Below are 27,891 nucleotides of genomic sequence, written 5' to 3'. Positions count from 1 at the left end.
TGCTCCGTGAAAAGCATACATATGTGGATTTCGAATTTTTGTCTCAACTTTTCTTCCGTCCGTTTATTCAAATGAAGATTTTGAAACCTGGTCATCTCTGTATGTTTTTTTAATTAAGAATTGCGTCTTACAGTCGATAATTTCAGCATTCACGAAGTCAAGAGCTTAGATTTTTTTTCTTGCGAATATACATAAAAACAAAATTGTTAAGTGTCTGTATAATTTTAAAAAAGAGTAAAAAAGAGTAAACAAATTCAAAATTCTAACCTCGCTTCCGTTGTAAAATTATTCGTTTTTAGCAGCCGTAGAATCTTCTAAAAAACACAGCGATTGACAGGTTTTAAAATCGCCATTTGAATACATGGAACGAGGGAAAGTTCAGACAAAAATTCAAAACCCAATTGATACTTAGAACGTTGAACTCGTCGTTGGGATATATGACTTCGAAAATATTAGTTTACTACATAGGAACTAACTTTTCATCTGTCCCTCAATGGCTTAATTATGTAGCAGCAAGCCACAATTGTCGCCAAACTCTTGCTACTAGAGTAATTTCAATAGGGTGAGATGTTAGTCAAAGCACACGATTCAATAAACTTTAGGTCTTTGAAAATAAGTTTTTGAACATAAATATATAATTTCATGTTGGTTTACATATCAAAAACAGATGTTTAGAATTGATAGTAGAAAATATTTCTGCTACCGTGGTTCCACGTGTGTTGGTAGAGGGCAGTTTTTTGTAAATGTCATAAATGTCCAAAATGTCCATGCCAATGTGTCACGACATGTCATGACATTTGACAAATTGACACATTGACAAATATTGACATTGACACGCTTTTTTAAATGTCAGACATTTGTGACATTTATGACATGTCGACATGTCATGACAAATGACATATTAACAACCCTATGGGCGAGTCGCCCTCAGCCACGACGAGCCACCGGGATCAAATCCTATAAAGTCTGAGAATTTGTACTTTCTCAATAAATAAACCCACCAAACGAATGTAAATAAGTAGCGTCAGACCGATTCAAGTTTCCTTTAACGTTTCTCCGTATACGACCTCGTCCTAACGGTCATGAGGTCAAAAATATTAACATCCTTGAAATCGCAGTCAAATTTCCTTTAAAATGACTCCCCATATGACAGTTATGAATCTTTTGACCTTTGACCTCGTCCTCAAGGTCATAAGGTCAAAAATATTAACGTCCTTGAAATCGAAGTCAAATTTCCTTCAAAATGATACTCCATATGACAGTTATGTATTTGTTGACCTTTGACCTCGTCGTTATGGGCACGAGGTCACAAATTTTATTTCCATTGAATTCGTGGTGCAATTTCCTTTAAAATGACACCCCATATGAAAATTAAAGTTGGATTTAATTTGGACCACACCCCCTGGCGCAGTGGGGTGTGGTCCGATTGACCCCATTTTCGAACTCGACCGAGAACTAAAAATTAGAAGAAAAATGGCGAAAACGGGGTTTGATTAAGTTGACTCGTTCTGGAGATATCCTGCTTACGGACGGACGGACAGACGGACGGACAAAACGATCACAATAAGTAGCTGACGCTACTTAATAATCAGGGTTGACACCACAATATGGTTTTTTGAGGTAACTAATTATCGTTGGGTTGTACGACTATGCATTGTAATTTACATCCGTCACGAAGCTCTATATATTAATTAGGGATGTTATCTATTTTTGCCGTTGCCGACAATAATTCACGCTGATAGTGTAACTTATATGGCCCGGCGAAGACGGGTTTATTAGCTAGTTATCTAATAAACCGAATACAAGAATTTAAAAAATATTGACCGAGCATGCCTAGTCACCGAAGCCTTTAGATTAAGATTGGTTACTGCAATACGTAACAAGTGCGATAACCATGAAATTAAAAACATAAAATTTGTATATGTTGCAACAACTAAATTTATTTTAGAGTTGTTCATACACTAAATATACCTTCCCTAATTCCGTAAATATTATTGTAAAATTTTGCCGTCATTTGACACTTGTATTTACATATATTTTTAACTTGTTACATTTTTCCATCTTCAACTTTAATTTTGATTATGGTCCAGTATTAAATCCAGTACGAAGTTATTTTTCAACCGGCTAAAACTGAAATCCCAGAGTCTGCCTTCACCCCATGCTCGAGGTGTTTAGACAAATCAAAGTTTAACATGTCGAATAGTGATTTCTCCTACAGATCAGTAAACAGGACCAGTTTTCACACAAATCTGGCAATGCGATGGTGTGAAGTGTAACCCTCCGAATTGGTTGAAATTTTGGAATTAGGGAGCGTCCATAAATCACGTGATCGATTAGAGGGGGGGAAGGGGTCTGAAATTTGTCACCAATTATCACTGGGGGGGGGGGTAGATAGCCAGATGTCACGTCACATGAATAAAGTTTTTTTAACTTTTGTATATGCCAATCAATGTCATGAGAGTTATATATAAACTCTCTTGGCATACCACAAGCACATTATGTAAATTTGATTTTCATTTTGCATATTTAGAAACTTGCTTCGACTTAAAATTCTTATGTCTGACTGGCGTATTAAATAGTTATTTACACATGTGTGTTGCTCTAGTTTGATTAACGATTTAAAAAACACTGGAATAATATTGTTATTCCGGACAACATGATTTAATTTTAGCATCATCTCCTGTCACGTGACCGGTGGGGGGGGGGTAGCGAAATTATCACCACCGGTCACCAAGGGGGGGGAGGGGGTCAAAATTGTCCAAAAATCGATCACGTGATTTATGGACGCTCCCTTATGTGGTCCAAGTCAATACAACCAACATTTCTTGAGGCAGTTTGTGCGATGGTGTGAATTTGTCAAAATATTTGAGGTCAAACTTGAAAAATGTGCGATTTTTCACTTTGGAGGTATTGGGAGTGGGGTTTGCTTCCTCCGCTTGGTAAAAATCGCACATTTTTTGAACTTTGTCCTCAAATATTTTGACAAACTCCAACTATCGCACAAATTGCCTCAAGAAACGTTGGTTGTATTGACTTAGACCACATAATTCCAAAATTTCAACCAATTTGGAGGGTTACACTTCACACCATCGCATTGTAAGAGAAATTATACGTAAAATTACACTCCAATAAATTTGAATAAGAACCTGAACTGCATCGGCCAAAAAGCTGTGCACAAACGATCCAAAGTTATATTCTAGAAGTAGTTGGATTAGATAATGTTCCTCAACCTTGTGACCTAAAGTATTGTCCATGAATTCTACGAGACCGGACAGATCTTGGTGAAATTGATCATTGGAGACTTCCACTTTTGCCAGCAGATTAGCGAATCTTTAAAATTCATTTAAATTTTGTACTTAAGTATTGGAAGCGGAACATTGAGGGTATTCATTACGAGTTCGCATCGAAATATAACTTTTTCGAAATTGCGAATTTTACGAAGCAACGAAGTGAAGGCACTTCGCAAATGAAAATTGTATTCAAATATCTCGAGTTTTGTAATGAGAAAAATTCGCAAATTAACATTAGTTACTGAGGTTTTGGGTCTAAAATTTACCAAATAAGAAATTTACAAAATATTTCAAAAGCCAAAACTTCGGTAACTAATGGAGGTTTGTCTACTTTTCCCACTGAAAAATTTTCCGTATTTGTAAAAATTATTTTGCCAACCAAACACTAGCCTTGCAGATGCGCAAGTTGGCAAATCAATCTTTAAGCCAAAAGTTTTTGCGAACTTGGGAACTTTATTTTTTTGCGAACGTTGGTAACGATGCGAACTCGAAATGAATACCCGTATTTAATGAGGCGAAATAATATTTCGCCCACCTTGATCTAATAATAACATTGCCATGACTCCAGTCTCGCTCGCATTCGTTCTGGTAGACCATCATCTCCTGGGTGCTAGGGTCTTCTAGGAAATTTAAATTTTTGTAAGGAAATTTTGTGAATCACTAAATTCTATAGAAATTTGTTACCTTCACAAAAGAAGGCAAAATCGTCCTCTAATCTAACATGGGTTTCATTGAAAGGAGTGAAATTTGCCCGTAGGATACAAGCCATTGACAAGTCGATCGTCCAATTTCCCTCGGATTGGAACGGAATGGTGTTATTCATTAGAGTCCCGTTGGCCGAGTATGGTCCTGGCACATCAATAAATAAATAAACCGTTACATCGTATGAACCAAGGGGTGAAAGAAGTGTTTCATACGCTTAAATGAATATCATATTATTTTTGTCCGTTCAAAATTTTTAACACGGTCGTTCAAGTGTCGCTGGTCAAAATTTTCAGTTTTCAAAGTCTGTTAAATTTATACACATGCAACGTGTTTTCGACATTTGTGGCAATTTAACATTTGTTAACCGTTTTGTGACCTCTGAGGTCAAAATGACGGTCACCATTGAATTCGTCGTTAAAAAATTGTTAAAAACAATGTGTCACATGCCAAAACTGAAATGTGACATTTTTTCGTTATTTTTCGTCACTTTGACGACGCCATCGTCATGGGTGACAACGTCACAGTGTCCATCTTCGAACTCGTCCTGTCCCTTGACGTTAGGAGCTTACGTTCAAAATTTCAAGTCTCTATGTCTTTCTTTTCAAAAGTTATCGGACCAACGGACAGACAGACAGACGGCCATAACAATGTTATTAAAGGCTTTCACCCCTTAATAAATGAAATTTATTAAGGCTTTATAACCGTATTTACTTAATTTTGAGTAAAAAATTACCCGAAAGTTGGACATTTTTAAACGAGAACAATATCGAAATCGTGCCCTCGTCTAAATCCGTATGGGTGCATTCAGCTTCAATTTGGGTTGCGGCATGTTGGAGTTTTGTGTCGCTACAAAGAGACTAAAATTTTAACCAAAATTCTGGTAATGACCGACAAAACACGAATTCAGTCTTACAGAATTTCCATATCGACGGAAAAAAATTTGTTGTCGATGAAGAAAGATGAGCTGGCGATGCGGTATTCATAAAATTTATGAACTGGAAATGAGTTAAGCCGCTCGAGAGTATTGCTGTCATAAGAATTTTGCAACCAATTTGAAAAATTGCCCGAGTTTAGAGTCGCGCGGTGATAGTCATCGATTGGGGACCGGATTTTAGAACTGTCTAAGATGAAAATTCATATGAATATCTATACTACAAGCTGGAATGTTTGTCTGCAACGGATGTGAAAGTAATTTTCCGTGACGGGAGTGAAATTGGGAAAGTTTCACTTCCGTTGCCAACCGACATTTCCAGCTTAATATAGATATGTACAATACAAAAATAATTCTGTGGAATCAAGGACAATACAACTTAATTTTCACTAAAATCAAATAAGCCCGGCGGGAGACGGGATTATACGCTAGTAAAATATACTTATGTGTATCAATATATATTTTCGTCTAAATTTAAATAATGTATTTAAATTTAGACGAACAAAATCAAAACTTAAAATAGAAATTTTTAAAAAAGGTAAAACTTGTCGAAACTATTTTAGCGGGGAATCTAAAATTAACTGTTGAAGATGCACATTTAAGTTATGAACATTATAAAATAGGAAATTTTTTGAAAAACTTTATTACCAAACCGAGAATATGTTCCCATTACAAGAAATATAATTGTTGACAGAACAAGGTGCAAAATTGTGTTTATTTGCAGCATCTTTAATGCTTTTTTAAATGTAATTTGTTCTTTAATTTTAATTTCACAAAGCGTTCAGAATTGTGGGAGGAAAAAAACCTGTAAAATATTTATATACTAACGGATTATCTAAAGACTTTTCCTGGTACGATTGTGCTAATTTTTTTATAACAATGCAAACTATCCGTTTCATTAAAATGATAGAATTCTGCTTGTCACTCAATTTTCATATTTTGGCGAATTTTTGACATCGCGTTCTGGTTTTGGGACAATCTCTTTGTTGTCCTATTCAATGCAAAATTTTTGAACAATCTGCTTATATATTAGCAAATTCCATTGATGGAATTTAAACTTGTGTGATCATTAAAGCTTAACAGGCGTTTTATTTCTTTAACAAGGCGCTAAATCACGCAATATTTAGAAAATATAACAATCGGGTTAGGTTGAAGGTAGGAATAAAACAAAACTATTTAAGCCTCGTACCGGATTATGCAAATATTTTGTCATGCTAAAGTTCCTTATTTCAAACGACAAAAAGTAGGTATATTCATTTAGCAATTTTTTAAACTTAGCAAGTTTAAATGATAAAAATTAATTATAAAAAACTCTGCAATACGTGTTGGGTATTTGTGAATATACTATGCCCCAATCTTCACCGGGACTTCAAGGAGCTGTATTTTGTCGCTGATAGAGTAAATTATCTAAATATGTAATGTTACATAATATTAATATATATCAATTACTACATGAATGAAAAATTGCAATTAATTAATGAGCTATCTATTAACGAATGATTTACATATGTACATACATCGTTTGTGATTTTCCAATTTAAATATTCAAGGAGTGAATAAATTGTGTAGTAACTGGACCAACTTCGGCTTCAGAAAAGTAGTCAAATATTTCCTAAAGAACATACCCATGTCTAAATAGTATACAATGCATTGCACATCTACATAAACGTTAAATTATTACATTCCTTAAACCCGTGGACGGTGAACTTTGTACGCAATGATAAAAATGCACGTATCTACTTAGGGGCCGTCCATAAATTACGTAACGCAAAAATCGTCATTTTTTAAACCCCCCCTCCCCTCTCGTAACGGCATCGTAACGCTTCTCGACTACCCCCCCCCCTCCCCCTTCGTAACGTAACATAAATTTGATTTCACCGCAGGTGATTTACTTAGCATTCGCAATGCATTGTGGGGAATTTTGGGGCCGCACCGATGAAAGAAAAGGGGGGTATCTCTCATTCTGTTACCACAAAATAGAGCCAAAAATCCAGTTTATTTTTACCTATATAACCAGGTTATTTCGGTTACTCCATTCTGAGATATTTAAGGTCAAACTTTTGACCGCAAACTTTTTTGCATTGAGCTAGAAAATTTGTGACAACTTTGCACTTAAATATTTCAAAATGAAGCAAATGAATTGATCTGGTTGTACATATCTATGTAAAAATAAACTAGATTTTTTGGTATATTTCTTGGTAACAGAATGAACGATGGACTCGTTACCCCCCCCCTTTCTTGACCGGTTCCGCCTAAAATTCCCCACTGTAATGCAACCTTTTCTCAATTTACACCTGGAAAACTAATGAAAAATGTATATTTACATGCGTACACTGAAACCCTTTGGATGACATGAATTCAATATGCTCGGCGTATCCTATTTGGCGAATTTTAGTCCAGTTTATTAAATGTGTTACGTAACAAATTTTTTATACCCCCCACCCCCTTCATAACAATTCGTAACGCACTTCCCATGACCCCCCCTCCCCCCTCTTGCGTTACGTAATTTATGGACGGCCCCTTATGTGTTCGATTAATTGTGTTGCTTCGTATGTAATATTTTTATGCAGTAAAAGAAGTTGTACATAAATGCATGAAAACGTTTTTCAATCGTTGCATGGCCTTGATTACAGAGAAGGTTGACGTTGGTAACTTTTTTCTCCACTATATAACCAAGTTTGCTTTTTCAGTGCAGAGGTGTATGTACGTATGCATAACTAGCTTCATACACCTGCTTACGTATTTTTCCTCTCTGTTAAAAACATCTGATCCTCACCCGACTATTTTTCAATCGAGGAAGAATAATTTGTCAAAAATTTGAAAACAATGAGTTCTTCAGAAACTTATAAAATGACGTATTTAAGTCATCGTGGTATGGCGGAACCGATCAGGTTAATGTTTGCCTACGCCGGGGTCAAGTACACGGACGAGAGGCTTACACATGAAAGTTTACCGGCAAGAAAACCTGGTGAGGAAATTAAAAATTTTAGGTAGAAATTTTAGATTGTTTTTATGTAATGGTTGGGATAATTACTTTTACTAATTAGTTAATTACTAATTAATTACTTGTTTAGATAATTTACTTCAGAACTTTATAACCGTGAAAACTTAAATGTTAAAAACCTTCGAAACAAATTTGGCTAATTAACGAATCAGTTATTTACGTAAAAGAAACACCTTTCGCTAATTTGGTAGGGTCACAATTGTGTATTGTACATAGTAAGACACGTCAAGTGAATTGAAAATGCAGATTGTCATCAGACAAGTTCAAAAATATTTATTTATTAAAATTTCATTCATTCAAAGCCTTAAAAAACAATATTCATTCATTATTCAATATTTATTTATTATTTACCATGTTATACGTTTAATTCAAAATTCACAGAATTACACGAATTTCTCAACTTTCACTATGTATTAAGCATTGCGTAAAAAATGAATGATGAAAAAAATATTCATGCATTATTCATTGACAGGAATTGCATAAATCTTTACTCAATACTCATTTATCCAAAAATCAGAATAAAATATTCATACAATATTTATTCAAAATTTGAATATTGAATGAATAATTTATTCATTCATCATTAAATGAATGAATGTGAACATGTATGATTAAGTGTAATAAATCCATTGTCATTTTTCCAGAGCTTCCTTGGGGTACGCTGCCCGTCTTGGAGGTACGTCCAGGTAAATCTGAGACTACGTTTGTCCTCGCTCAGGTGGCCGCGATTGGAAGGTATCTCGCTAAAAAATTCGACTTGGACGCCAAAACGGAGGAAGCCGCTGCTAAATGCGACGAGTATGTGGACGCCGTAAAAGATTTTGGTCAAGGTACATATATACTCATTTTTAATACTACGCTCAAAATAAGGTGGTAATGAATCATTACCATGCGGAATGACTATGTATGTGTCTCGACCACGTCCGTTACGATTTGTCGCAGAAATAGTAATAATAAGTTAAGGGAAGTTCAAATTTAGCACTTAATGGTATTCACTTCTTTAATTTTTGGTAATGAATTTGAATCTCCTTGAAATTATTGTTGCGATTTCTGCGACAAATCGTAACGGACGTGGTAGAGACACATATTTAGTCATTCCGCATTGTAATGATTCATTTCCATCTTATTTTCAGGTTAGCTGATTTAAGAAATTTTGCATTTGGTTCAAATTTTGATAAGTTTTTGAAAATAGTAAACTCTAAGAAACCCGGTAACTAAGTTATTACCACGCGGAGTATCTATGTGACTCTACCGCATGGTAATGTATTTATTATTGAGTGGTAGAAAATTAGTTACCAACTGATAATATTTTCAAATTTCGCGACCGGGGTTATTACCGGTTTGGTAACAAAACGTGTACCGCTCAATAATAAATAAATTACCATGCGGTAGAGTTACATGGATACTCCGCGTGGTAATAACTTAGTTACCGGGTTTCTTAGATTGTATAAACATCGCTAAAAATACTACGTTTTTTGATCCGATAGAATTCGTTAACTGGGTCAAGTTCTCCGACGAGGATGCAAAAGCGGCGCAAATTTTGGAAATCAGAGAAAAACATGCCCCCCATTATTTTGCGAAATTTGAAGCTATTCTTTCTAAAAACGGGGCTGGTTGGCTGGTCGGGAACAGGATGACCTGGGCAGACATTTTTGCAGCGAACCATCTCTATAACTGGGCTAAATTTTTAGGAGATGGGAATATGGACGGGTTCAACAGGGATTTTCCCAATATTACAAAACTTACGGAGAACGTCTTTGCACACGAGGGGATTGCAAAGTGGATTAAGGAAAGACCGGATACTCCTTTTTAATGTTTGGTTATAACAGATCTTATTGTGCTAAATATGTGTTCATCACATGTGAATGGAATTAATATCTGTCGTCACCGAAGTTCAAAAAAGTTTGGCTCTTGAAGGTTTAAAATGCTACATATTCTCTCTAACAAAAAACATAAAAAAAATTGTAAATGTGTTTACACATACATATTTTTTATAATATGTACATGAAAATAATTTCTGACAGTAAATTCGGAGCTCTTACTTATGCAAAATTGTCATGGCAAAATACACTCTAAAAAATCCGGTAATGAATTCATAATACCGCGTATTACCGCCTGTGTGGTAAGATTAGGTACTACCATCAGCGGCAGTTAGGGCATGCAATACCGGTATTCGAGTACCGGTATTCACCGGTATTACCGAATACCGAATACCGGTATTGACGAGCTCAATACCGGTATTCAAGTTAAAAATTTTACGTATTGAAATCATCTTTTAAGTATAAGTAGACATTTATTTTTAAAGTTTCAACAATTGTCAAAAAATACTTGAGAATTTGACACCTCGATAACTTATAGTATTAAAGGAACTATATTTTGGGGCCATCTAAAAAGGATTTTTTTCTCATTTAAATGGATAAAATTCCTGAAGCTACTTTTGGCCATTAGCAAATTTTTTTGGACCCATCTAAATTTCCATATGGCGACTTAATTAGATATTCATATTTATAGTACAAAGTTTTGTAAAAGCATGATAACCAAACAAGAAAGTACATTTTTGTTAAATTTTGAGCACCTTTGCCTAAGTTAGGCACACTCATTCAGTTTGTGCACTCAACGGAACCTAATTCAAGTCTCTCCAATACGCTACGCCGCTTATGTTTTTCTTCCAAGACGACCTTGCAATGGATAAGTATCATGCAATCCTAACTATTGGCCAGATTTTAATATAACTCGGTAAACAATCCCGGTGTAGCCTGAAGGTTTTATTTCAGTTACTCATACATGCATGCATTCATACTTTTTTATATTTTTATAAAATGTTTAAAAATTTTAATTGCCAGAGTGGGCAAAACATTGCTAGATGATAGTGACAATGGAACCTCTGCACCGGGATTTTGCAACTAGTTATATTAAAAATCGATCCAAAAATTCGTAATCAAATAAAGCTCTTTTGAGGCAAAATACTGTGGACCAAGTTCAAGTTTTTAGTAAATTTTATCTTCTTTACACTCTTAGAAATCCAGGATTAAAACAATACGGGCGGTATTCATATATGACTCTTCCAAAGTGTTATTGATTTGATAAGTACATAATACAGTGTAGTAATAACTCGGTATTAACATTTTACCATTTCGGTATCAAATTTTTACGGATCATAATAATTTTAATAGCAAGGGGTAGCAACTTTAATACCGGTGTGAGATTTCTAACCGTGTATCGTCCATGAGTGACGGGGAGAAAAAAAGGCGCTCGTGTCACCCCAATATATTTTTTATTCAAAGGGGCTATTCAAAGGAAATATGAGGCTCGTGTGATTCCTAATTTTTGGCTCGATTTTTTGATGTAACTCGTTGCGAAGAATGTTCCAATAGGCAGTGACTGGGCCCTGGCCGGCCTAGAAAAGCTGCAAAGGCATTGTTAATCATGTAACAATGCAAAATTATCGAAATAAATTTGAATATAAAAATTATACATTAATTATATGGCGGACCATTTAAATGGCCAACATGGGTTATGTAAATGGAAATCTAAGCATAGTTGATGGCAAAAGTATCCAATGGTAAATTTAATCCATTTAAATGGGAAATGTAGCCTTTTCTAGTGGCCCCTAAATCCGATGCCTAGTATTAAATAAGATGTTTATTCGGGGAAATTGTCGTGTATAAAAATTTCTGAACATCTCACAACCCGGGCAACCGTTTTACGAGACTCGTATCTGCAGAAACCATACGAGAAAATACAAAATTTTAAACAGTCGAATCATTATTGTCATGAAGATACAAACTCCAGGAATGATTCACGGGTACGGTAGTCTGATAGATAAATCGAGGCCGTCAACTAAAAACAATTTTATGACTCAAGCAGCAATTTTTAAGTTCACGGAAAATATCTCTTGCATTTATGAGTAATGCTACACATGAAATATATTTTCAAGACACGTTAGAATTTTTGAGATTTTTGAAATTTTCGCTCATGTACACACTTGTTCATATAGGTATGCAGAACACTTGTAGAATTTGTAAAAGTTACGATATTGATCAGGTCATAAGGAGCTTAGAGTACATAGTGAGAATGTCAGATAATTCATAGTTAAAAATTTGAACCGTAAGTAATTGTTTATCTTTGAGAAACCCAGGGCTTGGAAGTTGGAACCTTCCTTTGTAATGAGCTATATGACCAAACTTTTTTTAAAATGCGTATGTTCATTTTAGTAAAATATGATGACACAAGCATTTAATACCTTGCCGAGTTTTTACTATGTATTGTCTCATTTAATCATTTTCATAGCTTAATACATATTTAACATATGGTGTCGGTAATACCGGTATTACCGAAGGTCCCAATACCTAAAATACCGAATACCGGTTTTGGAAAATACCACCGGTATTGCATGCCCTAGCGGCAGTATTGTAACGCTCTATTACCATTTCTTCCACCAAGTGGTAGCAAAGACCAGCCTGGTTCGAATTCGTCCACCACCGCGGCAAGGCAGCATTTTATTTCATACAAAAATTGGATTGTTACTGTGCAGTAATGGTAGTATCTACCAGCACGGTAGAGTCATATATGTTTACCGCGTGGTCACAAAATTTCCTAGCGTGTATGCCGTGTTCACCATGTTTAAATACATATGTAAAGAAGTAAAATTGTATAGAACCTGGGCAGGTAGATATCGTTCATCCAGAAAATGACCTCACATGACATGGATTCGTTCAAATCTAGAAGTCGCTGACAACCACACCCACTTGGGGTGTGGCTTCAAAATGATATGCATTGCGTCGAGACCCCCTCGTCATGCAGAAAAGAATGACATATCACACGACATGGTTCGGGTTAATTTTAAAGTAACTGAGAACCACACCCACGAGGGGTGTGGTTCGTAAATTTTCAGTATTCGGTGGTAATATCCTAATCGGCCTGAGAAAAATGATATGCCACACCCTATGTTTTCGTAGAACTCGAAAAGGCATCGAGGGTAACACCCAATGGGGTGGGGCATGCGACCACTTGAACATTGTGGTGGGGCACAGCTTTGCTTAGCCCGAACCAGGAGTGATTACGCTATGTATTTTATAATTAGAACTTTTTTCTTGATTTTTTTGGTATATAGGTTAAGTGGCCGACCATCTAATGCCAAATACATTGGAAATGGACATTGTCACCAATTTGTCAGTCGTCGACCGATTTTCAAAGTTTTGACCGTTTTCGAAACTTTGAACGTTTCTACGAAATATATATTTTCAGAATTTTGAAATACGACCACACCCCCTTGAAATGAGGGTCACAAGTTAAAAAAATGTGTAAAATTCAACTTAGTAATGCAATTGAGTTTCAAAGCGCAAAATTCTAATCGCATGGCGAAACGATAAACCGACACCCAGGTCAATCCCTACGAGGTTCAAGTGGTCACATGCCCCACCCCAGTGGGTGTGGCTCTCGGCGACTTTTCGACTTTTGTCAAAATATGGGTTGTGATATATCATTTTTTCAGCTCGATGAGGAGATCCCGATGCGCTCATTACAATTCACCAACCTCACCCCCAGTGGGTGTGGTTTTCAGGAAACTTTCACTTTTAACGAAACCATGGCATGTGATATATCATCTTTCTCAGCACGGTGAGGAGAACACGATGAAAAAATTAAATTTGCCAAACCACACCCCCAGTGGGTGTGGTTCTCAGCACATGTATTTATCTAACAACACCATGGCTTGCGGGATATCATTCTGATCATCCGGTTGATTCGAACCCGAGGGAATATTCGAAACTAATGAACCACACCCCTTAAGCGTGTAGTTCTCAGCGCCTATGTTAATCAAAATCAGAAGGATAGAAATTTTAAAACCACTCCCCTGGGGGGTGTGACTGCTGGCCCCAAGTTTGTTATGAGCCCTTGGTTTCGCTCGTGGAAATTTACAATATTTTATTCCGGATTAGTCAACTCCCAATTCGTTCGCATTTTCCACCTTTTTTTGCAAGTAGAGGGACTAGGATAAATGTTAGTTACTACAAAATCTTTACTACAATTTCGTTACGAAATATTTTTTAATATGGAAGCGGCTTTTGCAGCGAAACTTTTTGTGTTTTTTTCTGGGTTGAATATTTACCAACGCCCATTACATTTTTATTAACCAAATTTTGCACGGTTAGAAAGCCAGTTAAATTCTGTACAGGATAAACTTAGACACCATGGCTGAGTGAAATTTGTTGATAAGCTGCAGTCTTCGCGACGCGCAGTATACTACCGGGTTTGAATTTATTCTTGGGTGATGTATATATAACATGTCAACATATGTATCTACGGTTAGCAATGTTATTTTTATGTGTAATAGTTTTCCCCGTTATCATAAAATGATAACGGTGCCTTTAATTATTTTGTATGCATGTCAGAAATTTTCTATCACGATCTTAAATTTTATGAAAACTATTACACTAAGCAACAAGCTGCTGCGAGTTTTGAAACCCCCATTAAATTTCCTGTACAATACATATATTTCACAATAATGACACATTTCCAAAATTCAAAAACACTAAGATTTGTGTCACGACTGCGAATGGTGCCGTCAATAACTTTTCTATCGTTAAATATGTATTACTGTGTGAACTTGTAACATTAAAATTCTGTCTGGCAATCCATTTGAGCTCCATTGATCCATTTCATCTCATATTTCGCTTAGCTTAAAAATTTACATATGTGCCTGCAGGGTGTGTCGTCCACAAAACTTCTAATCTACGGTTCGGATCATATCATCTGCCGGACAAAAATGATGTAATGCAATCGATTTTGGTCTAAAATACACCAGCAGCCACACCCATCGGGGGAGTGGTTAGCATATTTCTAACTTTCTGCAGACCGCGTTGTCTGCCTCAGAATAATAAGTCGCATGCCATGGTTTATTTAGATTAACAGAGGCGAATATTCCCTCGGGTTCGCCTCAACCGGATAATCAAAATGATATCCCGCACGCCATGGTGTTGGTAGATAAATACATGCGCTGAGAACTACGTCCACTGTTGGTGTTGTTTCGCAAATTTAATTTTCTCATCGTATTCTCCTCATCGTGCTGAGAAAAATGACATATGACATGCCATGGTTTCGTTAAAAGTGAAAGTTTCCTGAAAACCACACCAACTGGGGGTGTGGTTTCGCAAATTTAATCTTTTCATCGTGTTCCCCTCACCGTGCTGAGAAAAATGACATATCACATGCCATGGTTTCGTTAAAAGTGAAAGTCTCCTGAACACCACACCCACTGGGGGTGTGGTTTGGCAAATTTAATTTTTTCATCGTGTTCTCCTCACCGTGCTGAGAAAGATGATATATCACATGCCATGGTTTCGTTAAAAGTGAAAGTTTCCTGAAAACCACACCCACTGGGGGTGAGGTTGGTGAATTGTAATGAGCGCATCGGGATCTCCTCATCGAGCTGAAAAAATGATATATCACAACCCATATTTTGACAAAAGTCGAAAAGTCGCCGAGAGCCACACCCACTGGGGTGGGGCATGTGACCACTTGAACCTCGTAGGGATTGACCTGGGTGTCGGTTTATCGTTTCGCCATGCGATTAGAATTTTGCGCTTTGAAACTCAATTGCATTACTAAGTTGAATTTTACACATTTTTTTAACTTGTGACCCTCATTTCAAGGGGGTGTGGTCGTATTTCAAAATTCTGAAAATATATATTTCGTAGAAACGTTCAAAGTTTCGAAAACGGTCAAAACTTTGAAAATCGGTCGACGACTGACAAATTGGTGACAATGTCCATTTCCAATGTATTTGGCATTAGATGGTCGGCCACTTAACCTATATACCAAAAAAATCAAGAAAAAAGTTCTAATTATAAAATACATACCGTAGTAAACCAATGTTTGTCAGTAGTTTTCTATGAAATTATTATGTGCTACTATTTTGCACTAATTCTTCCATCAATCCTTCGTAGGCTCCAAATTCTAAAAAATATTTACTACCCCTTCCCCTTGACTACTTCGTAGTGTAGGTCGTCTTTATAGCCCCTATGGTTAATTTTTTGTTCATGTTTAACATGTTATTTCGCGAAAAAGCAGTTTGGATCTCTGGTCCAAATTTCATTTTTCTATGTTAATTTTTGAAAATCGATGGGGGTCTACCAATACGGTCCTTCCTGATGAAATTTTTACTAATTCCAATTCATACTCTTCCATTAGGACCCAGTTAGGTCTTCTGTACCAAATTTCAGCTCTATATGACGATTTTGAAAAATCAGTATGGGTCACCCCATAGGGTCCCTCAAGATGACAATTTTTCCAACTTGAAATCATTTTTATCTATTTGGGGCCAATAGCAATCTCTGTACCAAATTTCAGCTTTCTACGACAATTTTGAAATTTTGGTGCATAATACCCCACCCACTCGGATGACCCCCACCGGTCAACCACTTGACTGATTTGGCCCATCATTGAACTCGTTTCCTAATTTTGTCAAATATGCAATATGCAAATGGTAAAAATTACAAGTCAATAGGTCAACCCGTTCGAGAGTTATCGAAAGACAGACAGACGGACATGAAAATTACATAAGCCCTGGTTCGGGCCAAAAATTTAATACATAATTATTAGCTCACCCTGCGTAGCACGTAGCTATTGAGTTCCTCTTGTCCGTCTGTCTGTCTGTCTGTCTGTCCGACTGTCTGTTAATGAGTTTTTTTTGCATCAATTGATGCTAATTAAATATGTAGGACCATGTCAGACGGCCAGACAGACCGACAAGAGGAATTCAATAGCTCTCATGCTACGCAGGGTGAGCTAATAATAATAACCGGAATATAATAAATACTGAAATGAGCAAAACGTTAGGATTGATGAATGCCTGACCTGGAATGGTTAATTGGTATAAGTTCACTGGAATAAATCATACATTTCGATAAGTCAAAATTTTGTCACAATTTTCCCCTTCTTTTATTAAACTCGAAATTAAATATGTTAGTCCTCAAAATTTAAATCAATTTAAGGCTTGTTGACTTTAATATCCACTTTACTTATAGATATCCAAAACAACCTCGAGGGTCACGCCCACTTCCTCCACAAGGTGTACACCTAACAAAAAATATTTACAAAAATCTTGCTTTATACGTACATACATACATATTATATTACTATAAATAAGTACTGGATCAGACGTATCCGATGAGACGAAGCCGTTCACAATGCGATGACGCCAGCGGTCTCGCTCCTATTTTGACGAAACAACGATAATTATGCAGCCTTAGGTAAATAATTGAACACATGTTTCAGGATTTTTCATAATGCTCAGTTTGAACAAAATTATGATGGTATAAGTGGCCGAAAATTCGCATTTTTCTCCTGAAGTTTTTCTTTTTTTGTATTTGGGGGAGAAAAATGCGATTTTTCGGCCACTTATACCATCATAATTTTGTTTAAACTGAGCATTATGAAAAATCCCGAAACATGTGTTCAATTATTTACCTAAGGCTACATAATTAGCTGCTAAGTTTCATCAAAATCGGAGCGAGATCGATGGCGCCATCGCATTGTCAGTACCTTATCCGCACTTTAATTTGACAAGAAACGCGCTGGTTACGAATGAAATGTGTATGTACATATGCAACTCTTCATCAATCGGCATAATGAATTACTTCTTTTCAGCGTTTGCATTCATTTCGTTCGTGTCAAAGTCACGGTATGAATACATAATTACTTTGCACAGATTGGTAATAACAGAATATGTATATTAGCATCCTACATGATTTGAAAACCCATGAAGAATATGTAATCTAACCTTGACTGTGTTATTCAATGGGTTTCAGCAACGCTATTCACGGATAAACTTATTTATGAAATCCTCCAATTGATGATAATTTCATATCATATCTAAGCAATTTTTTGCAGGATCGTGAAACCATAGTACATACGAATGTATCAAGCAGATGCATATACTGACACATGAGTAAACTGCTTACTTATAAACATATGTAATAAACACAGATATGTATTTATTTTAACGTTTATGCCCACTTCAGTGATAGGAAAAGATATTCAACAAATATTATTCAAAATGTATCTTATCAGCCCAGTTTGGTAAATCTCCTGTATGTATTGTGCATCAAATCATCCAAACCTTTAGTCCAGATTACATGTGTTAAATGAGCAGTCCAAAGTTAAATATTTTCACATCAATACGTCCGTTATTTTAAGATTGGTCAGAAAATCTTTGGAAACTAAAACTCTTCTCAACGGAGCACCCGTTTAAAGATAATTAAGAGGTAAGGAAAAAAAATTGATAACGTGTCACATACATAAATCTGTCGCTATCGAGCTAGAAACCTTCCACAGCCTTTATGTTGCAGGCACATATGCCACTTATTTTATTGCATATTTATATTGTAGAATAGTGTTTGGTGCTTGTGGTTATGTAGGCTTTTGGCGTCTTAAAGTTTGAGTTCGGGTACAGTCTGTCATCCTAGTGAGCGAGTTGACTTTTTCTCCTCGCCACTTACCAGTAATGTAAATGATTTTACTAAAACTTCTAATTTGCAGCTAAGGGACCGTTCATAAATTATGTAACGCAAAAATCGACTTTTTTCAGACCCCTCCCCCCCCTCTGTCACACCAGTGTAACGCAAGGCCAATACCCCCCTCCCCCCGTGTAACGTAACGCAAATCTCATTTTGCTCACAACATGAAGGAAACAAAGAATGAAAGGGCTAGGCTAGTGGATGCTATCACCATTTCGGCATGTTTATTGTGGAAATATTATCTCTCTGGGACGGAAAATCTCGTATAGTTCGTGATGTAAATGAGGCAAATCGTTTCTTTTTCTTTTCAAAAACTGAGGACGGAAAAAGTCTTTTTCCGTCCCAAGGAGATATATGCTCTGCAATAGAGCCATTTATAAATTATTATCCCAATATTATGTCCAATATTACATACATATGTCCAATACACAAATTAATCGCATTTTAATAAAAAAAATGGTAAAACTTTCCATAACTGATTTTCGAACAGAAAGCGTTGGACATAACATATGGCACTACTGGGTATAAGATGCCGTAAATTTGCATGTAATTTTATAGATTTTAAAGAGATCAATCAAACGAAATTAATCCATTTTGTATTAAATACAAAATGGATTAATAATACAAAATGGATTAATTTCGTTTTAGTGTCAATACATTCCTAAGTTTGTGCTTTACAATTGCCATTTTGGATAACTTCCATAATAATAGCTCTCAGACAGCGGCGTAGCCAAGGGGGGGACTAGGGGGGCTTGAGCCCCCCCCAGAGCCCGGAAAAATTTAAAAAAATACTAAAAAAATTGAAAAAAATTGAAAAAAATAAAAAATAAAAAATAAGTTACGTATGAAGTTATTTGCTACACATTAGTTATTACTTCGTACCCTTAGTATTTTTTGTGTCGAAAAATAAGTTAGGGCAGCTGAGAGATTTTGCAAGCGTGGTAAAACTGTACTAAAGAAATCAAGCTACAATATCTGTAGTTTGTACATACATATGTAAATATGTAAGGACCAAATGGTTTTCTCCAGTTTTAATCTGGCGAATTATATTTGTAAATTATTAAAGCACTAAAATTAAAATATCTACAGTTTGTTCACTACAAGGGCAAATACGTGCATCGGATGCACGTAAGGCATATCCAGAAAGTAACTTAACAGTACAAAACGAGACGCTTAATTCCGATCCCGCGAAACTATAAAATTTAAATTTATGGCATTCGAAAGACAAATGATGATAGTCGAAGTTACCGAAGTTTGAAAACGATCCGACTTAAATGAACAAAATGCGGAGGTGTGAAAGTCAGGACTCGCCAAACGTGTTTTTCACGGCCACAAAAATGTGGCTCAACGAAAGAAAGAAAAATTGCAGGACAATTTGATTGCTTGAAGGACCACTAAATTCGCAATCTACCGCAGTATTGGAAGGTATGGAGAGGCTGTTGAAATAAGATTGAAACACATTAAAGGCCACACCCCCATAAAATCCTCCCACAAAGAGATATGTTGCGTTTGCATTAATTTAAATATGCATATTGCCATATCCCTTAGCAATTATGGTCAATAGATGGAAATGGATCCTTTTACCGTGTTCCGAATTGAAGCCTATAAACTAGGCTTCACTGCTCACACAAACAAGAAATTTTCAAATTATGTCGAGGATCAAGAGAAATGAACAAAAACTGGTTTGCGAAAATTGCATAAAAAATGCTTGGAGAAATTACTGATTATTGACAATGGAACCCGGGTCACACTTAACCCATCTAAATTTCCGGGAGGCAACTTTTTCCATGTACTAGATCATAATGAAGTGCATTATGAACCGAAATTAAAAAAAGAACAAAATCCCCCAAAAATGACTAATTTTTCTAACTAACGATGAGTTTGGGGATATTTTGGAACCCCATAAATCAAGTGTGTCTATGACCACAACGTGTCCCTGCAGGAGTTTGTGAAAACAACGTTATTGCCCTACATACATAAGCATCAGAAAACAGAAGATGTCTTATTTTGATCGGACTTATCAACGTGTCAAACTGCAAAATTGTGACCAACTACTTGTAGGAAAAAAACATTGAAAATGCTCCCAAACAAATTAAGCCACCAAATGTCTCTCAACCTTGCGGGATTGGAAAGTTTTGGTTTGTATGCAAATAACAATACTCCTATCGAGGTGAGGAGTCAAAAAAATTGTAAGGTTTCAAAGTAATTCAAGCGAAATTTGCAAAGCTGTTGCGGTAAAAGTGGGAAAAAAGCGTTTGGTTCATAATTCCAAAATAATTCGCTCAATTGGATACAAAAGGGTCAGCCAAACAATGAGAGGCATTATTAACGGGCAGAAGCCTTAAGGATCGTGGATAAATTTTGCACTTTGGGTTGTGCCAAGTTCTTTTAATATTACACGAATTTTAAAACTGTTAAGTTACTTTCTGGACATAGTATATTTGCCCTTGTATCGGAATTTTTAACCAAAGTCAGAATCATTCAAAATTCTATAACTTTTTCAATTTTAAACTGATATTCAACTATTAAAGAACATTAATTTAAAAAATTATCTCTCACAAACTTGTTATTTTAAAAAGTTTCATATTCTTTGCATTTTTCAAACTTTCAAGGTAGCATGCAAGTTTCAAATGTTTCTAGTAAAGTATTTTGTTCTTTAATGTTTTTAATCAGGTTAAAATTGGAAAAGTGACAGCGTTTTGAAAAATCCTGAGTTTGGTTAAAAAATCCGTTAAAAAATAAGGGAAACTACGCACATTCCAGAAAATTCACTTACTTTTGATACTTTCTACTTTTGATACTTTCGTACTACGAACTGTTTAAAATTTGTCCGGTGAAAATTTGAGAAAACCATTTCAGGTCTCCGCATTGTAAGCTCAGTGTTTTTATGAAGCTTGATGCTTCGTTTTTGATTTCTATGCAATTTTACGATACTAAGCATGCGAAGAGAAATCTGGATACCGGTTTTGAATATCCATTGTGTGTATTTAAATAATTGAATCCTTGAATTTTTCATTCAAATGTTCGTCACTTTTTCGGTATAAAATATTGTAAGCTTCGTCGCCAAGATTAGACATGCAAAGGGTGTAAATTTACATAATCCGGTAACATTATTCACTGCAAAGAAAATGTTACTTTTTCGGAACTGCAGGTATTACTCCCTTTCATAATTTGGACAAGAACTTTAAGTTACTAAAACTAACTAGTTGAATTCAGTATCTCGTGAAATTTGAGAAGAGTCAGTGTTTTTCTGGTAGGTGAGACAATTTTGGATCAGTGGTGAGCCAAATGCTCAGTTGAACCGAGCTTGTTCGTGCTCGGTGAGCCCGAGTGTGAGCCCGACTTTAACTGAACTTTAGCGAGCCGAGCTTTTTCTGAACCGAGCTTTAGCGAGCCGAGTTTTTTGAGCTTTTCCTGAGCCGAGCTAGAGCGAGCAAGGCTTTTTTTGAGTCGAACCGATCTTTTCAAAAGCTCGTCGTTTTCTAAAATTTCAACTGAGGTGAAGTAAAAAATTTGTATTCGTGTAGTTAAAACTACTTCAAATCAGTTGTTTAACAATTTATTTCTGGGTTGTTAAAATTTTAGCTAAATAGCTATATATCCAGCAGGAAACCCAAAGTTTAAATTTATGGACAACTTAATTACCTTAATACAGAGGGTGTCCCTTTTATCCGTGGAAGAGTTTAACAATTTTTTTATCCCAGAAGCGGATCTTTTTTAAAGGCGAAACTTGCTTTACATGATGGCCCTTGTTCTTAACTTCAAGAATGCATCGCTTTTTACCCGATACAAATACGTACAGGGACTTTTCTCAGGTGTTTTTCTTCCACTCATTATTTTAAGCGTTCCAAAATGAGTCAAAATTCGTAAATCATCGAATGTAAAAATTGTCATTCCACGATGAAAAATCCGAAATAGACCAATCGGTCAATGCCTGATTACCACCCAGGGCTGTCTTGATTTTTTACGACTGCAGGACCAAAATCACCGTCGTCCGTTTTTGCGCACTGCTGAGTTTTCTCGGCAGTAGGCGCAGAAAAGTTTGTGGTCTTTGAATGCGCAGACCTGCATAGGTCATTTTTGTTATAATATTTCCAAAATTAGTTTTAATTAGTCTCGATATAGTTGATTTACTACAATTTGCCCGTTGGACCATTCTGCAGTGGGATTCGGTATTTTTCTGGAGGGTTAAGTCGCCCAAACAAATTTTAAGATTTTTCGGGCGTTCAGCAGTGGGTAGTTTTTCGAAGGTCATAATGATGTTAGACTATTGGATTGAACGTGAATATGTCTACCATGCACTATTTTATAATTTAATGGCTAATTCATTTCATGGCAATATAATTCAAGTTTTGGTTTATAACGATTCCCGTGGAAAATCGTCCGGAAAAGTGTTTCACTCTCTGCTTCAGGGGAGCACAGTGGTCGCACTTTTTAAAGTAAGTTTACAAAAAAATCAGAAAGCTATTTTCTGAGCTGCCCTACACGATTTTGGTTTCAGGTTTGATTTTTATTTACTCTCCAGTGAGCACGGATGTCTCAAACCTTCACACGAATAAATGGGACACCCTGTACAACGATAAATATTCACTTAGAATTTAGTTTGGGTATGGAGTATGCCACAAGAAACGCTCAATTTAGCAGAGCTTGATCATGCTCGGCTCGGTTCAACTGAGTTGAACGAGCCAAGATTTTTTCAAGTCAAGCTTGAACGAGCCGAGCTTGTTCGAGTTTTTCCTGTGTCGAGCTGGTTTTGAGCTTTTTGCGATCCGAGCTTTTGAAAACCGTTGCTCGACGCATCTCTATTTTGAATTGTTCAGGTCATTTTACATCCTTGAAAAATTATTCTTGCGGAGGTCATAAAATGAATGTTACCGGAATAAATTTACGCCCTCTATATTAGTCCTTAATCTTTAGACCAATTATTCCGATAGTGCCCTAAGCTCCTTGTTAATGACTTTTGGCAAATTTTTCTCAAGTAGAAACTGGTTTTATATTTAAGTAATCTTTAAAATTTTGTCATTAAGACTTATAGGTTTTCTATCCAAGGAACACAAGGTTTATTTTTTAACTGGCCACTACCACTTGTGGTGTCACGCTTTGCGTGAAAGGCACTTGGTCCTTTAGCCAGAATTTGGAGACCCTCGTTAATGTTTGGTCCGACTTTTTGTCATAAGAAAGCCACTGGGATGAATTATCTAGATACACCAAGTTTCCTACAGGTAAAATACGTGTTTGAGGAGTTGATTGGTCAGGCGATATACATATATGATATGCTAATGCTAATGGTTTTTAATACTTAAAGATATGTGTAACTATGTATCCGTTCCCTATGTTAAAACGGTATGAGTGAGAGAACGTAGAAATTTTAAGCCTAAAAAGGGTAATCGAAATTTTTTTTGGCTGGCCCCCCCCCCAATACCCAATCCTGGCTACGCCGCTGATCTCAGAGAAAAGTATTGGACTGGAACATGATAACTTCCATGTTCCAGTCCAATACTTTTCTCTTGAGATTTATTATGGAAGTTATTCAACATGGCAATTGTAAAGCACAAACTTAGGAATGTATTGACACTAAAATGAAATTAATCCATTTTGTTTTAGTCGGGATTGTTCTCCCTTTCTGGTTCACGATGCCGCGTGGGAGTGTGGGAACGGTCACTCCCAAAACCCAAAGCAACTTTTTACATGCAACTGCCTGCCTTGTTTACATGAAAATCAGCTTCTCTCTTCGCCCCGTACCCCTCCATGGAAAAAAATGTCTCGGCACACAAGAAGACGCAACCGTCGTCTCTGTCTTTTAGTTATGAGATTTTTTCAACATACATATATGCATTCTTAACTCTTTCATTTCTAGTTTGAAAAAGTTTGACTGGTCCGAGTATGGTTTGTATTTGAAAACTGTGCAGAAAAGCTATCGACATAAAGAAGCTATTCTTTTAAAATAAAAAGCTGCGGGATCCTTGCTAGCTTGCTTGTACTATGTGGGGTGACCAGACTACTCATTAATAGAGACAGCCAGGCTAGCGGCGGTAGCACATTTAAGGCTAATTGCCGACTGCTAGCTTGCTTGCTTGCTAACCTAAAAGATCCTGTGTGTATTTTCAATTGTTAACACACTTTCCCTAAGGTTAGGCGTTATTTATGGAGGGAAATCACTTTTCCAATATTTTGATACCAAGAACGGTTTCCCCTGGTATTGATCTATTTTAATTCGGTAGATTATTTTCATTTGGTAGCACAAATACTATGAAGTTTTTATCAGTACGGAATTCTGCCTTGTATTCAAGAAAAACGGAAAATTTACACCAGTTATGTATGTATGATAGCATTAATTATGTATGTATGTAACGTGCAATTCGCAATATTTTAACAATAAAATATTTGTGGATTCACCAATTTTATCTCCATTCCTTCGAAAATTTGCTACAATGTAGTCCGATAAATTTTGAATAATTGGTATGAAAATAATTTTGAAATACCTACCTGCTCCGGGGAAAATTGAATATAAATTTTAAAATAAAAATAGTAGCATTTAATAAGTTGCATATGTCCTGTAAGCCTGTTAAGATTCTCGCAATGCCAATTAATACAGTTTGAATCTATGTAACGACACGTCCAATCTCTACTTCTACATACATATGTGACGACACAGATTTATGCATGCAAATAAATAAAATACGTAATGGGTTATGGTTATAGCTTATCAGATCAGAAGTTAACCGGTGACTATGGCGTCAATCTACACCACGTTTGTCAACCAACAACACGCCCTCATCGTACATTCCCCTTTTTTGGAAATATCGCAATGCTTAAACCACGTGGAGGAGATTATGGTGCGTAACTCTAAGGCGGGTCAGCCCATTGTCAACGTGTGTTTCATTGCAAAGGAAGAGCTACAAATTGATGAAAATCTTAGACAATATTACTGGCATGGAAAGAACGTTATCATCATTTCAAAGACAGTCAAGGTGACCAAACCTTGCGAATGGAACATGTCAGGCGATCATGGAGCCCACGCCTCAAGCCAGCCCGCTGAAGATGGGAAAGAATGGGGTGATCCTGGACAAAACGGGGGAGATGGTACCGATGGAGAAAATGGAGGAAGTGTATACTTTCTTGTGGAAAACTATCACAACCTCAAGCATTTACGGGTCAAGGCAAACGGTGGGAATGGAGGAAGGGGTCAACCAGGCGGTAATGGATGTAATGGAAAACCAGGCACAGACGGGTTTGAACTGACTTTGAAGGATTTGAAAGAAAAATTTCCTTCAGATAAGGCTCATACATTCAGTAAAGTACAATCGGAATTGGAAATTGTTGAAAAGCAGAAAGTTGAAGGTCCTTGGAAAATTTTTGTAGCCAGGGGTTCAAGATTTATTCAAGGAACAACCAAGACCCGCCTTCGTATGACATTTGCTGAATACTACGGCAGATTTAGAATGCATACTTATTTTTTGGTCAAAGGGAGTCAAGGTACTCTCGGCGGATGTGGAGGCCTTCCCGGGCGCGGAGGTGTTCCCGGTCGATGCGGTTTAGCTGGGAAAGTTACCGAAATCAAAATCGATGGCATCGAAAAACTTAAAGTGCAAGAACTCCAGAGTATTGTTGAGGCGAAGGATGGAGTTAATGGTCTGAGGGGAGACCTTGGCAGTGCGGGGAAAAGAGTTCGAGGAAAAGTTGGGCGGGATGTGGGATACGTTGCGATGGGATGTACGCATTAAGAATTTTAGCAATTGTGGGTAGGAAAGGCCATTATCTACTTGATGTAAAGACCCACAGCAATTTTAAACTTTTGGATCGTATAGATGAACTGTTTGCTGTACCAAGATATTTATAAAAGTTTTAGTCTATTCGGAAATGATTTTTTTGGTCGAAAGTTACCCTTTAAATAGCGTAAGTAATTGACTTTCAATTACTAATAAGTAATTGGTAATTGATAATTAAGTTCAATTACTGGACAAATAAGTATTTTTATTTAGTACTTAATTTCAATTTTCGCAGTCGGAGTAATTAAGAATTAAGAATTAATTACTTCCATTGGTAATTGAACAGCCCTGCTCCTACATATGTTCAATCAAATTGCGAAATTTCACAACAAATTGAAACACTCAATTTTTTGACAAATTTAATTACATACGAGGGTTGAACTCCTTGTCATGATTTTAGTCAAGAATTATGAAAATCCGTCCAGCACTTCAAAGCTATGGAGGTTTTAAGATTAAAAACCATCAAATTTGGCTAATTTAGCGCCAAGGCACGACGCCAAATATGAGTTCAACACCGAAATATGAACGCATCCTTCATCTGGAGTTCTAAAAATCATGGGGAGTACCTGGGGACTCAAACGACAGGTCGTGAGGTTCCCTTGTGAGCCGAAAGTACATAACCATGGTTACCGCGAAGGCTGAGAATGCTTTTCTACACCCCCATTCCGAAAAGTCGCACGAGGATTCTCCCTTCACGGTCCATTTTATTAAAATGCTGTGAAAGCAAATGTTGCATAGCCAGATGATGAGATTGGCCACTTCAACCTCAATTTTTGATACCGTTTACTTTACTGTGTTTTAAACGTTTTTTAAACTTTCGAATCGATTTTTGACCAACATTTTCCAGCATAATGTATGTAATTGATAACTTTCAATATAGGAAAATCGATTATTTAATCATTAAAACAAATCTGGGGTTGATCGGTTGGGAAATGACAAAATTTCAAGGACAAAGTTCATTTCAATGACAAAGTTTCAATGTAGTTGTCATTGACAACCAATATCATAAAAGGTGCAATGACATGGCACAAAAAAACAATTTCCCAACAAGCAGTCGCCGTTGTAAAAGCTGAGATCATTCAAAAACCGAGAAATCAAAAAAATCACAAAAAACATTCTCAAACAAATATTGGAAAGAAATAGTGACAAGTAATTTTGGACAAACTCCCTCTCTAGAATTCTAGTTGTTTGCCCACGGTTATGCGAAATAAATTTTAAGGGGATGAAGAACTTTTGGTTCAATTTTATAAGTATGCATGAACTTGTCTTTAATCTCCAATCGAAGCCTCACCTGAGCATGTTTTTAAAATGTGTTTTGATTATCAAACATTATGTTTGTAACATTGGGTTTAACTGCAGATACGCCAAAGCAGCAGCCAATTGCCTGGAAGTTGGGAAACAGCTTGGAAAATTGATTGTTTACATTCAGGAAGAATTTTCGAAACAGAAAATTGCAACCTATGTTTGGGGCATTGGCCATAGTTTGGGCTCCCACCTCATGGGTGCGGCTGGGAGATACTGCCGCTCGCAGAAGAAACTAATCAACAGAATTACCGGACTTGATCCGGCAGGTGCAGGATTTGAAAATTTCACGGAGAAAATGCTTTGCTCGGAGGATGCCAGTTTTGTTGACGTTATCCACACAGACGGATACCATGATAAGGAAAAGCCACCC

General features: G+C 36.5%; 2 protein-coding genes across 2 annotated transcripts; both read left to right on the top strand.

Annotated features, from left to right (window-relative positions):
* Nucleotides 1–7,590: 7,590 nt before the first annotated feature.
* On the top strand, nt 7,591–10,501 carry LOC110859660 (glutathione S-transferase 1). The gene is made up of 3 exons (XM_022108628.2): nt 7,591–7,894; nt 8,575–8,760; nt 9,418–10,501. Exons 1-3 carry the CDS (start codon nt 7,753–7,755, stop codon nt 9,741–9,743), a joined length of 654 nt encoding a protein of 217 aa, XP_021964320.1. The 5' UTR covers nt 7,591–7,752; the 3' UTR covers nt 9,744–10,501.
* Nucleotides 10,502–18,038: 7,537 nt separating this feature from the next.
* On the top strand, nt 18,039–27,659 carry LOC118438892. The gene is made up of 2 exons (XM_035859723.1): nt 18,039–18,195; nt 25,150–27,659. The coding sequence occupies exon 2, from the start codon at nt 25,179–25,181 to the stop codon at nt 26,169–26,171; it is 993 nt and encodes a 330-aa protein (XP_035715616.1). The 5' UTR covers nt 18,039–18,195; nt 25,150–25,178; the 3' UTR covers nt 26,172–27,659.
* The last annotated feature ends 232 nt before the right edge of the window (nt 27,660–27,891 follow it).

The sequence above is a fragment of the Folsomia candida genome, unplaced genomic scaffold (assembly GCF_002217175.1).
Source record: "Folsomia candida strain VU population unplaced genomic scaffold, ASM221717v1 Fcan01_Sc027, whole genome shotgun sequence".
Taxonomy (NCBI): domain Eukaryota; kingdom Metazoa; phylum Arthropoda; class Collembola; order Entomobryomorpha; family Isotomidae; genus Folsomia; species Folsomia candida.
Note: the sequence above shows the minus strand (reverse complement) of the source record. Positions and strands in the feature narration are given on the sequence as shown.